The sequence below is a fragment of the Salmo trutta genome, chromosome 4, assembly GCF_901001165.1.
Source record: "Salmo trutta chromosome 4, fSalTru1.1, whole genome shotgun sequence".
NCBI classification, from domain to species: domain Eukaryota; kingdom Metazoa; phylum Chordata; class Actinopteri; order Salmoniformes; family Salmonidae; genus Salmo; species Salmo trutta.
In genome coordinates, this window is record NC_042960.1 from 8865372 (window position 1) to 8879231 (window position 13860).

At 44.3% G+C, this 13860-nt stretch overlaps 1 protein-coding gene across 1 annotated transcript in view; it reads right to left on the bottom strand.

The window, feature by feature from the left end:
- Positions 1–13860, bottom strand: part of LOC115191800 (lipopolysaccharide-responsive and beige-like anchor protein) — a gene marked incomplete in the record, with an annotated part of 272883 nt that overhangs the window by 210701 nt on the left and 48322 nt on the right. The window contains 8 exon segments of the mRNA XM_029749734.1: positions 383–491; positions 1046–1179; positions 4188–4385; positions 4683–4829; positions 6120–6239; positions 10151–10277; positions 11470–11591; positions 13013–13108. Of these exon segments, the coding sequence (XP_029605594.1) occupies positions 383–491; positions 1046–1179; positions 4188–4385; positions 4683–4829; positions 6120–6239; positions 10151–10277; positions 11470–11591; positions 13013–13108 (1053 nt within the window).

The following is a 13860-nucleotide window of genomic DNA, read 5'->3' on the forward strand; positions in this document are numbered from 1 at the left end:
CCACTGTCAGCTGTAACCTCTAAATGCAGCTAACGGGGGGGGGAAGCAATTAGGGCCTTAGATGTAAATAGACTTTTAGAGTCACCTATATACCTGGCCACACACATGCGGACACAATCAACAAGCTACCAGATGTAGGGGCGTTTAGCACTGGTCTCAGAACAGACAAATGCAGTATGGAATTTGAGGGCACAGCACTGAGGCTGAAGGACAGACAGCTCAATATCGGTTCCTCTCTGATGTAATGGACAGAGTGCTGGGAAATCATATTATCCACCTTTCAATTTCAGCACAGAACAGCAATTAGGACAGACGAGAGGAAGATTACAGAGTGTGAATGTGTCTCTGGCGAGGAGGATGGTGTGTGTGTCACGTCTCTCACCTTCTCCAGAGTGTAACCGATGACCAGGAAGCCCTTGCAGGCCAGGACCTGCTCTTGCATAGCCACAGAGTTCTTCAGCAGCTCCATCACAAAGGACAGCAAAGTGCAACTGGGGGGGGGGGGGGCGAGAGAGTGGTTAGCTGCTGAGTAAGAGAGTGGTTAGCTGCTGAGTAAGAGAGTGGTTAGCTGCTGAGTAAGAGAGTGGTTAGCTGCTGAGTAAGAGAGTGGTTAGCTGCTGAGTAAGACTTGCCCCATACAGGGTATATCCTATAGCTATCGTCTAAGATAATGAGGGTGTCACCATTCTACCATTCTGCTGTGAGGACACAATCTATGCAACACCTTCCCCTTGAGGGCAGACCAAAGCCACAAAGCCATGATTGAGAACATTACTCAAGGACTAGGGGCACTCATATTCACAACTGGTATCCAGGTTTAGTGAGTAGGACAAGACAACATCACGCATGGTTGAATCCATTGAATTAACAAAACAACTTCTACTTAGTGAAAGCGAAATACTCGAGACTACAGGGCGAGTTCAAACACAGCCCCACCAACACAATGCACTTTCTCCCACATGGCTACGCACGGACGTGTACAGCATTTTGAAAAGAATTTAATAAAGTCAATCGATCGATGAATCAAAAGAGAGTAGTCCACTACCAGACAGAGGTGTCCAGTTCGTCGCTGGTGTGCTGGAGGTGATCCAGCTGTGCAAACAGGGGGAAGAGGACCTGCACTCCCCCGATGGAGTGGATGGCACTCTGGACCGAGTGGGTCACCACAGCCTTCACATCCTGAAGAAGGGAGGAATACATACACAAGGATCAGGGGTATAAATAGAGTGCATTACTTTTGAAAGGAGTAACACAGTAGAACCAGAACCCTATCGGAACCCTATGGACTGTAGACAAAGGCTGGGTCTTGTCAGTCTGCTTCTGCTTTCGTCTCAGGTGGAAAACAACGCGGATTGGAGGCGGTGTCACATTTCTCCCTTGTACATCTGGTGTGGTGTTGAAAACACAGTGTAACTCCTCTGAACATCTGTCTCCTTTACGGCACTATTACACCTGTCGCTAACGGTGACGGGCTGAGTGGTGGGCGCGTTACCGTGACGATGAGTTAGTCTCTGAGGCAACATGGCTCAGGTGTCTAGTCTGTTTACCCTGATGAGGGTTTTGCTAAATGAGTTCTGTGGATAGAATAATTTCGACGTTTCTTACTGTCAGATCCCACAGTGGCTAAATGTGCTATAATGAGCAAGGACATTTTCCTCATGCGTTTACGGTTCTGTCTACCAACTAAACAAGCCATTAGTCATTGTGAACACATACGTAGAGGACACTAATCTACAGACACACGTCCATGAATGGAAGACTGACAATGTGCTAACAAATACTAAACATGTTGACCTAAATAGAGGGTGGGAATGAGGAATAATATAGGAAATGAATAGTCTATAGGCGATGGGGTCTGTGCATGTGTGTGTGTGTGTGCGTGTACAAACATACAGGCCGAGCTGCCTCAGAAAGACAAAAGAGCTCATGCGTTGACTAAACGCGCTGTGAGGCTCAGAGACAAAACTCAATTACAGTGAGAGAGACAATAGGAGAATTCAAAGTCATTAAATAAAAAGGACAGCTGTGTGTGTGTGTGCGCGCGTGTGCTGCCAAGGTCTTCCTAATGTGCATTTAATCAGGCCTGCAGACGACCTTCTGTGATAAAGAAAGTCAAAAATATGGATTTGAATGAGAGTTGGAGACAAATACATTTCTGAAGCACTTTAATTACAGTACTTGTCATCTAGTTGTGGCTACCTAGAACTTACATGGTAACAAGTAGCCACCAGAACATGCCAATTTACTTTACCTCATAAATAAATTAACTCATCATCCTCAGTAACTTCAAGGTCAAATAAAGTATTGTATAATATAATAAAGTGCTTAAAGAAAACACCACCTTGGTTCAATATAGAAACGACTGGTAGGCAGATCTGTAATAGAACAGGGTAGTGTTCTGTTCCCAGCCTGCTAGCCAGCCAGGTGCAGTGTGCTTCATTCTCACCTCTATCTTAAAGGAACAATCCACCCAAAAACACTCATTCCTTTTATTTACAGTGTTAAATAACACGACTATGTGAGAACAATATTTTTTAGGAACAAATGTTTCATTTTAGTGTTATAATAAGGTTGGTAGCAACATGGAAAATCGTTGTGGAAGTCTGTTGTAGCTCAAGTGTACTGCAAAATCCACAATGCAATGCTCTCTATGGGCTGGCTGGATAGCTAGCTAGCAAACGTAGCTACACACCATAATACCAAATGCAAAATCAGCATGTGAAGTAGCTAGTTTGCTGTAAAATCCCCTAAACAAAGTGCACTATCAATGTAGGAGACTACAACCTCACTATGTTCAACCTGCAGATCCACGTCAAATCAAATTCTGTTTATCACATACACGTGTTTAGCAGATGTTATTGCGGGTGTAGCGAAATGCTTGTGTTTCTACCTCCAACAGTGCAGTAATATCTAACAAGTAATATCTAACAATTTCAAAAACAATACACACAAATCTAAAGTAAAGGAATGGAATTAAGAATATATAAATATTTGGTCGAGCAATGTCAGATCAGCAGACTGAGATACAGTAGAACAGAATACAGTATATGTACATAACAGATGAGGAATGCAAAATATGTAAACATTATTAAAGTGACTAGTGTTCCATTATTAAAGTGACTAGTGTTCCATTATTAAAGTGGCTAGGGTTCCATTATTAAAGTGGCCAGTGATTCCATGTCTATGTATATGTGCCTCACAGACTGGAGTCTGAAATTCGCAACGGCAGATATACTTTTGAGGAGATGGGAAACGTTGCCCATGCTACATCAATGGGCTGCGCGGTGCATTCTGGGCATTTCTGGGACAAGGAGTTGGATACGTTCCCAACCAGCAGACTGTCATTGGATTCCCATCTCCTTTCTCTAATCTCTGACAACAGCACCATGCAATGCACTCTGGACTAAAGAGGCAGGCAAATGGGAAAAATGTGCTAGACCCTCCATTAAATTACACATTTCTAGAGGTAGGAATATCACAGAAATATGATCAATGGCTCATTGGAGAGAAGATATCCTCCCGAATTATGACATCGGCCAGTATTGAAATCTGACATGTACGATAGGCATTTTCGCAATCTAAAAGTCGTATTCCTATTAACTTCCAGTGTAGTGAGAGACTTTATCACGGTGCTATGTCATACGAGACAGACTTCTGATAGCTTGAATGGCAATAATGGCAATGAAATCATGAAATGACACAGGGAATCGATAGAACATCACTCAGAGATGCACAAAAACAATATAACATTCAAAATGGGTGAACTTTTCCTTTAATTAGAAGTAGATAGAGCCTGATGAAGGTGCTTCATTATCTGTGTGAAGGTGTGTGTGTGTGTGTGTGTGTGTGTGTGTGTGTGTGTGTGTGTGTGTGTGTGTGTGTGTGTGTGTGTGTGTGTGTGTGTGTGTAACAAGCGGCTGAGGCACCTGAGTAAGGGATAAGAATAACCTGCAGAAGTGCCATTAGTAAGGGTGGATTAATAACTTTTTTCAACATTGACTAGATTTCTAGCTTAGATGGTATACATTTTGGTTTAGTAGCACTGCCAAAACCACATTTCCATGCGTTTGTGTGTGTGTGTGTTCATGTGTGTGTGTGTGTGTATGTGTGTGAGTTTGCGCACGTTTATGTCTGCGTCTGTGTGCGTGTGTGTGTGTGTGTGTGTGTGTGTGTGTGTGTGTCCGTACCTGCAGCATGAGAGCGTGTGGCGAGTGGACGAAGATGGAGGCGTTGTCCTTGGGGGAGGACTCCAGGCACAGCTGAGCGTCGGTGGCGCGGGGGTTGTAGGAGAAGGAGATGCAGGAGGACAGCTTGCCTTCGTACAGTAGGATCTTGTGGTGCTCAGCAAACAGGAGGTCACTCTCAGCCTTGTACTTGAACGTGCCCTGAGAGAGACGGCAGAGAGGTCAAATCAATTAACAGGAAGGAGACTTGAGTGTGACTTTCATTTATATTTTTCTGTTCGGTTTAAACCTTTCAAACTACTAGAGAGAGTCTGTTGTGTATCTTGAAATAATCCATGATAGGAGAAAGGAGGAAGAGCCACAATCATTAATGTTTCACGTCAAACTGATGACTGCAGACCTTTCTTGTTTGATCTATGGGGTATCCAAATGTCAGGGCGTTTTGGAATAGTGGGACTACTGAATACTGCATGATGACTGGGCATTGCCTCTACCTACCTTGTAACCAGGCCCCAGCTGGTAGATGGCCAGGATCTGGGCAGCACTGAGGGCCTCGCCAAACAGATACACCGCCCCCATCTGACCACAGAACACACGGTTGACGTCCGCCGTCTCTGACGAACCCAGGAAACACTTGTCGAAAGTCTGAAGGGAGGAAGGAAGGAAACAAGGAAGGAAACAGGGAAGGAGAATTGAACAAACGTTAATAAAGATAACTATGACAACTCAAACAGCATGTTTGAGTGTGAATCAACACACCATCGGCATACAGATAACATACATTTCTATTCATCTGTTCCCTTCTGTATGTTTACTCGAGCATGTGTAAATAGGCAGGGGATGAGCTTAGCGTTGTTATCGAGGAGGGAGAGATATCTCAATCAGCCATATCTACTGTAGGGTATCGAGGCCCTCTGTGACACTGTCACGCCAAGAGGATTGCATTAGAAAAGCATCTTCATTTGGCTAAAAGCTGACGTGAGAATCTTGTCTTCTGCACGAGAGACAGAGAGAGAAAAAGCATTCTGGAGAACCATGACTGAATCTCATACATACGAGTATGGGTGTATCTTCAACTACACTACTCATTATGCAACTCATCTCCCTTCCCTGTTACAGACCCAGTTCCATCCATGTGAGGAGACCGAGAGAGAGGCAGAGAGAGAGAGAGAGAGAGGCAGAGAGGCAGAGAGAGAGGCAGAGAGAGAGAGGCAGAGAGAGAGAGGCAGAGAGAGAGAGGCAGAGAGAGAGAGAGGCAGAGAGAGAGAGAGGCAGAGAGAGAGAGAGGCAGAGAGAGAGAGAGGCAGAGAGAGAGAGGCAGAGAGAGAGAGAGAGAGAGGCAGAGAGAGAGAGAGAGAGAGGCAGAGAGAGAGAGAGAGAGAGAGAGAGGCAGAGAGAGAGTGAGAGAGAGGGAGGCAGAGAGAGAGTGAGAGAGAGGGAGGCAGAGAGATAAAGAGAGTGGTTTCACCCCTGAGCCCTCTGTCAGCTGAGACAGAGATTATATCAATCAATCAGAAAGAGTGGGGCCTGTGGGGAGGTGCTGTCCTCTTCTAACAACCAGTACTGCAGTAACAATGGTTCTCCATGGTATATCAATCACAACATATACCATACGTCTTTGTGTGGAAACTTTTTATGCAAAGCACAATGGTTCAAATTGAAGAGTTCTGGATGGACAGCTTCAAGGCTTTCTTGTTGATTGATTGATGACTTCAGAGAAATGTTTTGATTGATAACTGGCATCAAAATATACTTTTGGTTATACACATGCATAACAACTACTAACCCCACTTCTAGGTTCAGCTACATTCCATTACACAGCATACATGGGTAAGAATGGTTGTGTGAGAGTAGAGGTTTGTGGTTACTACAGGAATAACATTATAACCAACCATGATCAGTATAGTATGGATTGATTGATTGATTACTACTTACGTCGCTGGTGTTGACGAACCAGGCGAGTTCTCCGTAGGAGGCGAGCTCTCCATTGACGTAGCAGCTGATCTCACTGTTCTTCCAGCGGTTGTAGACATGAACGATGGTCACCATGTACCACTGAAACAACACACAACAACTTAACCACCATGGTCATCATGTACCACTGAAACAACAACACACAACAACTTAACCACCATGGTCACCATGTACCACTGAAAGACAAACAACAACAAATTAACCACCATGGTCAACATGTACCACTGAAAGACAAACAAAAACAACTTAACCACCATGGTCACCATGTACCACTGAAAGACACACAACAACTTAACCACCATGGTCACCATGTACCACTGAAAGACACACAACAACTTAACCACCATGGTCACCATGTACCACTGAAACAACAACCACCATGGTCACTATGTAATACTGAAAGGCACACAACAACTTAACCGCCATGGTCAATCATGTACCGTCGAAAGACAAACAACAACAACTTAACCACCATGGTCACCATGTACCACTAAACAACAACTTAAACACCACGGTCACCATGTACCACTGAAAGACAAACAACAACAACTTAACCCCCATGGTCACCATGTACCACTGAAACAACAACAACTTAACCACCACGGTCACCATGTACCACTGAAAGACAAACAACAACAACTTAACCACCATGGTCACCATGTAACACTGAAACAACAACAACTTAACCCCCATGGTCACCATGTACCACTGAAACAACAACAACTTAACCACCATGGTCACCATGTACCACTGAAACAACAACAACTTAACCACCATGGTCACCATGTACCACTGAAACAACAACTTAACCACCATGGTCACCATGTAACACTGAAACAACAACAACTTAACCACCATGGTCACCATGTACCACTGAAACAACAACAACTTAACCACCATGGTCACCATGTACCACTGAAACAACAACAACTTAACCACCATGGTCACCATGTACCACTGAAACAACAACAACTTAACCACCATGGTCACCATGTACCACTGAAACAACAACAACTTAACCACCACGGTCACCATGTACCACTGAAACAACAACAACTTAACCACCACGGTCACCATGTACCACTGAAACAACAACAACTTAACCACCACGGTCACCATGTACCACTGAAACAACAACAACTTAACCACCACGGTCACCATGTACCACTGAAAGACAAACAACAACTTAACCACCATGGTCACCATGTACCACTGAAAGACAAACAACAACTTAACCACCATGGTCACCATGTACCACTGAAAGACAAACAACAACTTAACCACCATGGTCACCATGTAACACTGAAACAACAACTTAACCACCATGGTCACCATGTAACACTGAAACAACAACTTAACCACCATGGTCACCATGTAACACTGAAACAACAACTTAACCACCATGGTCACCATGTAACACTGAAACAACAACTTAACCACCATGGTCACCATGTACCACTGAAACAACAACAACTTAACCACCACGGTCACCATGTACCACTGAAACAACAACTTAACCACCATGGTCACCATGTACCACTGAAACAACAACTTAACCACCATGGTCACCATGTACCACTGAAACAACAACTTAACCACCATGGTCACCATGTACCACTGAAACAACAACTTAACCACCATGGTCACCATGTACCACTGAAACAACAACAACTTAACCACCATGGTCACCATGTACCACTGAAACAACAACTTAACCACCATGGTCACCATGTACCACTGAAAGACAAACAACAACTTAACCACTATGGTCACCATGTAACACTGAAACAACAACTTAACCACCATGGTCACCATGTACCACTGAAACAACAACAACTTAACCACCATGGTCACCATGTACCACTGAAAGACAAACAACAACAACTTAACCACTATGGTCACCATGTAACACTGAAACAACAACTTAACCACCATGGTCACCATGTACCACTGAAACAACAACAACTTAACCACCATGGTCACCATGTACCACTGAAAGACAAACAACAACAACTTAACCACTATGGTCACCATGTAACACTGAAACAACAACTTAACCACCATGGTCACCATGTACCACTGAAAGAACAACTTAACCACCATGGTCACCATGTACCACTGAAACAACAACTTAACCACCATGGTCACCATGTACCACTGAAACAACAACTTAACCACCATGGTCACCATGTACCACTGAAACAACAACTTAACCACCATGGTCACCATGTAACACTGAAACAACAACTTAACCACCATGGTCACCATGTACCACTGAAACAACAACAACTTAACCACCACGGTCACCATGTACCACTGAAACAACAACAACTTAACCACCATGGTCACCATGTACCACTGAAAGACAAACAACAACTTAACCACCACGGTCACCATGTACCACTGAAAGACAAACAACAACTTAACCACTATGGACATCATGTACCACTGAAACAACAACGTAACCACCATGGTCACCATGTAACACTGAAACAACAACTTAACCACCATGGTCACCATGTACCACTGAAACAACAACTTAACCACCATGGTCACCATGTACCACTGAAACAACAACTTAACCACCATGGTCACCATGTACCACTGAAACAACAACTTAACCACCATGGTCACCATGTACCACTGAAACAACAACGTAACCACCATGGTCACCATGTACCACTGAAACAACAACGTAACCACCATGGTCACCATGTAACACTGAAACAACAACTTAACCACCATGGTGACCATGTACCACTGAAACAACAACTTAACCACCATGGTCACCATGTAACACTGAAACAACAACAACTTAACCACCATGGTCACCATGTACCACTGAAACAACAACAACTTAACCACCATGGTCACCATGTACCACTGAAACAACAACAACTTAACCACCATGGTCACCATGTACCACTGAAACAACAACAACTTAACCACCATGGTCACCATGTACCACTGAAACAACAACTTAACCACCATGGTCACCATGTAACACTGAAACAACAACAACTTAACCACCATGGTCACCATGTACCACTGAAACAACAACAACTTAACCACCATGGTCACCATGTAACACTGAAACAACAACTTAACCACAGCACTAGAATGAGATTATATTTCTATGGACACCCTAAACACCCTAAACACCTCACCAGTTTCACAAATTTTTGTTGTTGTTGTAATGTTTTAAATAATAATTGAATTTACAACAATGGTAATGAAGTTACTAACAAGATACAATGAATAATAGGATATGTTATCATGAGTTTCACATTGGCAGCAGCAGACCGCAAACGACCAAAAAAAAGCATTGGCCAGCCTTAATTTTAGCCTCATTCCTAGCTGCCTTCACAGAGTTACCCTTATGAGACATGGGACATCGCCCGATCAGCTCCTAAACCCCTTGGGCTACAATCCCACCTACATCGGCTGCTCAGATTTCTGTCAGACATTGGAAGAATCCAGCGAAATAGGTTATTAGAGTTACCAGGCAGACAGCTTGGGAGATAAGACCGACCGTGGAATACAGAGGCCTAAAGATAGAATGAGGTTCTGAGTCTGAGGAGGAAGTAGAGTAGCGGTGTTGCACTCTGGGGGATAACAAGGGGAGTTTTAATTGGCCAGGGGCACCACGGATCTCACCGATGCTGTTGGGCTTGACTGGGTCTGGGTGCTATGGTCTGGCTGTGTGTCGTGCCACTTTACATCATCCCTCTCTCTCATTCCTTCTATCCTTTTTTCACCGTTCTGGCCCCCAGAAGAAGGACCAGATCACTATGCTTCATCCCAAAGGGCCTAGACGAGAGGGCGGTGTACTATGCCTGCGTACAATTTGTTCTCTGTGTGTCCTATGCGAAAGAGAACATGTTTGTGTGTCCTACTTAGCACGTGTTTCTATGTTTTATGAGTGCTAGGTTTGTGTGTCTCTCTCCCACAGGACAGTGTCTGTCTGTCTGCCGGCCTCGCCGTCTGCCTACCTTCTGTGGTTTGAAGTCATATTTCACACAGTGCTGGAATCCCTTCCCATTGGACTTCAACGAGGTCACAATCAAACAGCCGCTCACAAAGTGTGCAGAGTATCCCAGACCTTTGTTGGTGCGAAAACTACAGGAAGAGAGAGAAGAAAAAGAAAAAACACATTTCAGTTAGTGAGCGTGACGGCTCACTTTAACACAGCCTAACACTGAAGGGCAGACGGGGGTTGAGACAAGTCAACCTGCCAATAAATCATTCAAACATACAAATTCAAAAAAAAAAACATTTTGAAAACGGAGGAGAGACAGATGGTGAAAGCCTCAATTATTTGTCAACTTCACAACAAATTCCCATTTGTGGGTGTCTGTGTTCTGAGCGAGCAGGGGCCCCGGCAGTCGCCGTGTGTGATTTAGTGAACTAATCTCTTTTTAAAAGGGCAGAGTCTGAAGTAGTTTTACTACACACTTTTCTACCTCTGGCTGGCTGGCTGTGTGTGGTTGGTTATCATTTTCAGAAGGCCCACCAAACAGAAGGCCGACCAAATCCCGGCACATCAATTAGATTCTTTGACAGAAATTAATTATCGGCTGAAAATAGGAACGAGTGAGGCCCTGATTAACTGTCCCTGAGAGAGGGAGGGAGGAATGGAGAGGGGAAAGAGTAAGGGGGAGAGGAGAGCGAGAGGAGAGGAGAGAGGAGAGAGAAAGCGAGAGAAGGATGAGAGAGAAGGATGAGAGAGAGGTAAATGGAAACGGAGAGGGAGAGGCATTGCATCAGTATGCCTTCTTCATCTGGTAATTTGTGTGTGTGTGTGTGTGTGTGTGTGTGTGTGTGTGTGTGTGTGTGCGCGTGTATTAAGCCTCTCTGATGTCATTTCTTTTTTTAAGACTATTTGGGGATGACTTCATCCTACAATTTTGATGAACAAGGGGAAAAAATCTAATAGCTTTCCTTGGCGTGCAAATACAGTATACACAAACACACACATACAGAAAGGGAACTACGGTATGAGCCAAATTCTATTTGAATACACCTGAATAATATCGGATTATCCATACGAAATTTATGCATGGGTATCTCAAGTTAGGATATGAGTAGAGACGTCATTTGCATAGAGAAAGAGAAATCAAGCAGCAGTAAGTTGTGTCAGTGTTAGTGTGGGTGTATGAGATTGACTACATTAGTCGGTGGCTACAGACTGACTGGTCGACAAATCCCGATGATTCGCCATTTAGGATGCAAGGTGATTCCTAGTCAGTCTGCAGTCACCGAGTGCAGTGGAGTTGATCTGAAACATGGACGGCTGGTGTATGTAACTCACCAGTACAGGTAAGGCTTGTCCTTGTCAACATTGATGTTGTTGATTGGATCCCTGCGGAGCCACGTGTGGAAGGTGAATCCATTCTGGTACGGCCATTTGGCTATAGGGGGCAGAGCTATAGCCTGTGAGGAGACAAACGGTTAGCTCAACGAGTTGAGAAACACTGTTTTAGAAATAGGATTGGGAGTAGTGTGACCTAGACTACAGTGGGTCCAAGAAGGAAGGGATGGAGATGTTCATGCGTGTGTGTGTGTGTCTGTGTGTCGATCCAGAGGGCTTCCTGCCTCATTAGCCAGATTCACAGCAAGGGGAAGGCGTGTGCTTAGTGCTCAGTCTCCGCTGCACACACACCAATCACAGACCCTCTTAGGGCGGCCCTGAGCTCACCCTCACCAAAGGGCACTGTCACCATGGCAATGGAAGGGTACACAGAGACATACAGTGCACACACACACACTCACTCTCTCTACATACAATGTGAGTGTTCCAGACAGCTATTGTAAGACAAAATGGGAGCAGACATGATTATCTCTATAGTTAGCTCTCTAGCCCAGGTACTGTACAGTCAAATGTACCATGGCCACAAACAGGTGTAGGCAGCATTCAGGTGAGACTCAGAGAAAATAGTGAAGGGTAAAGGTCCTAGACGGAGACACACAGTTAAAACGTAGCTGTCGTCCTTCATGAAAACTTAGCCGACATCGCCTAAGATATGAGATCATAGCTTAAACTATGTCTGATAAGTTTATCCTTCATTACCTTGAAGAGTTCAGCAAGAGCATCTTAACTGAGTTAGCTTCACTAAGTCCTCACTTTTAAACCCATTGACACCAGGAAGTGTATTAGAAAACGGCTCTATTTTAAGAGAAAGAGAGGGGAATAACAGAACATTCCCAGGGGACTTATATGTTATTCTTTCACTCACTAAATCACATGGCTGGCTGGCTGGATAGATAAAAAAGGTATTGGAAAAAGCAGCTTAGGGATTGCTGCTATGAGAAGGAAGGGGTGAGAAGGAGTACGGAGACGGCTAGGAGCATTAGAATGAAGGGAGGAGGAGGAGAACAGAGGAAGATTAGCTAGCATCGGTGCTCCTCCTCTCTTCCCATGCTGCATATACAACACACACACAGATACAGTAGTACAGTATGACCCAAGCTACACATGGTTGGTAAACCTTGGCATTATAGGATATAGAAGCCAAGATGTGTGCTGGGCCAGAGCTTATAGGCAATTCATGATGCATTATCTTAGTTATTGCTAATGCGTCCGGCCTTGGATCATGTGGGAAGTCAAGCACAAGAGGATGTAACCCATTTAGAACCTATCCAGACATGCTGTAAATACCTTACCGTAGACACCGTGTTCACCGAGACTCATACCAGTCACTAAGTCTGAAACGACTTTTACCTTACACAGCGCCCTACTTGAACAGTGCTTAGGGGAATAGTGTCATACCAGGTGTAGCGTCAGACTGTAGTCTAGTTGGGTAGTCAGGTATACATGTGGAGGCGTACTGAGTTGTTACTGTAAATGTACTCACAGCAGCACTCTTCCCTGGGAAGCTGAAGAAAGAGTCAGGTCCGTTCCGGTGGGCCATGCTCCTCAGAACAGACAGCAGCTTCACCGCATGGGGAGGCTGGAGGGAAGAACCCGCACAAGATGAGACAGATTTTGATAAGGGTGCACCGCATACACAAGTACACACGCACAAACGCACTTAAATGTAAAGCTACAGTGCATTCGGGAAAGTATTCAGACACCTTCCCTGTTCCCCCACATTTTGTTACGTTACAGCCTTATTCTAAAATTGACGAAATACAAAAAAATCCTCATCAATCTACATACAATACCCCATAATGACAAAGCAAAAAACAGGTTATTATCATTTTTTGCAAATGTATTACAAATACAAACCTTATCTACATAAGTATTCAGACCCTTCACTATGAGACTAATTTGAGCTCTGGTGCAACCTGTTTCCATTGATCATCCTTGAGATGTTCCTACAACTTGTTTGGATTCCACCTGTTGTAAATTCAATTGATTGGTCATGATTTGCAAAAAGGCACACACCTGTCTATATAAGGTCTCACAGCTGACAGTGCATGTCAGAGCAAAAACCAAGCCATGAGGTGGAAGGAATTGTCTGTAGAGCTCCGAGACAGGATTGTGTCAAGGCACCGATCTGGGGAAGGGTACCAAAACAATGTCTGCAGTATTCAAGGTCCCCAAGAACACTGTAGCCTCCATAATTATTAAATGGAAGAAGTTTGGAACCACTAAGACTCTGCCTAGAGCTGGCCGCCTGGCCAAACTGAACAATCAGGGGAAAAGGGCCTTGGTCAGGGAGGTGACCAAGAACCCAATGGTCACTCTGACAGAGCTCTA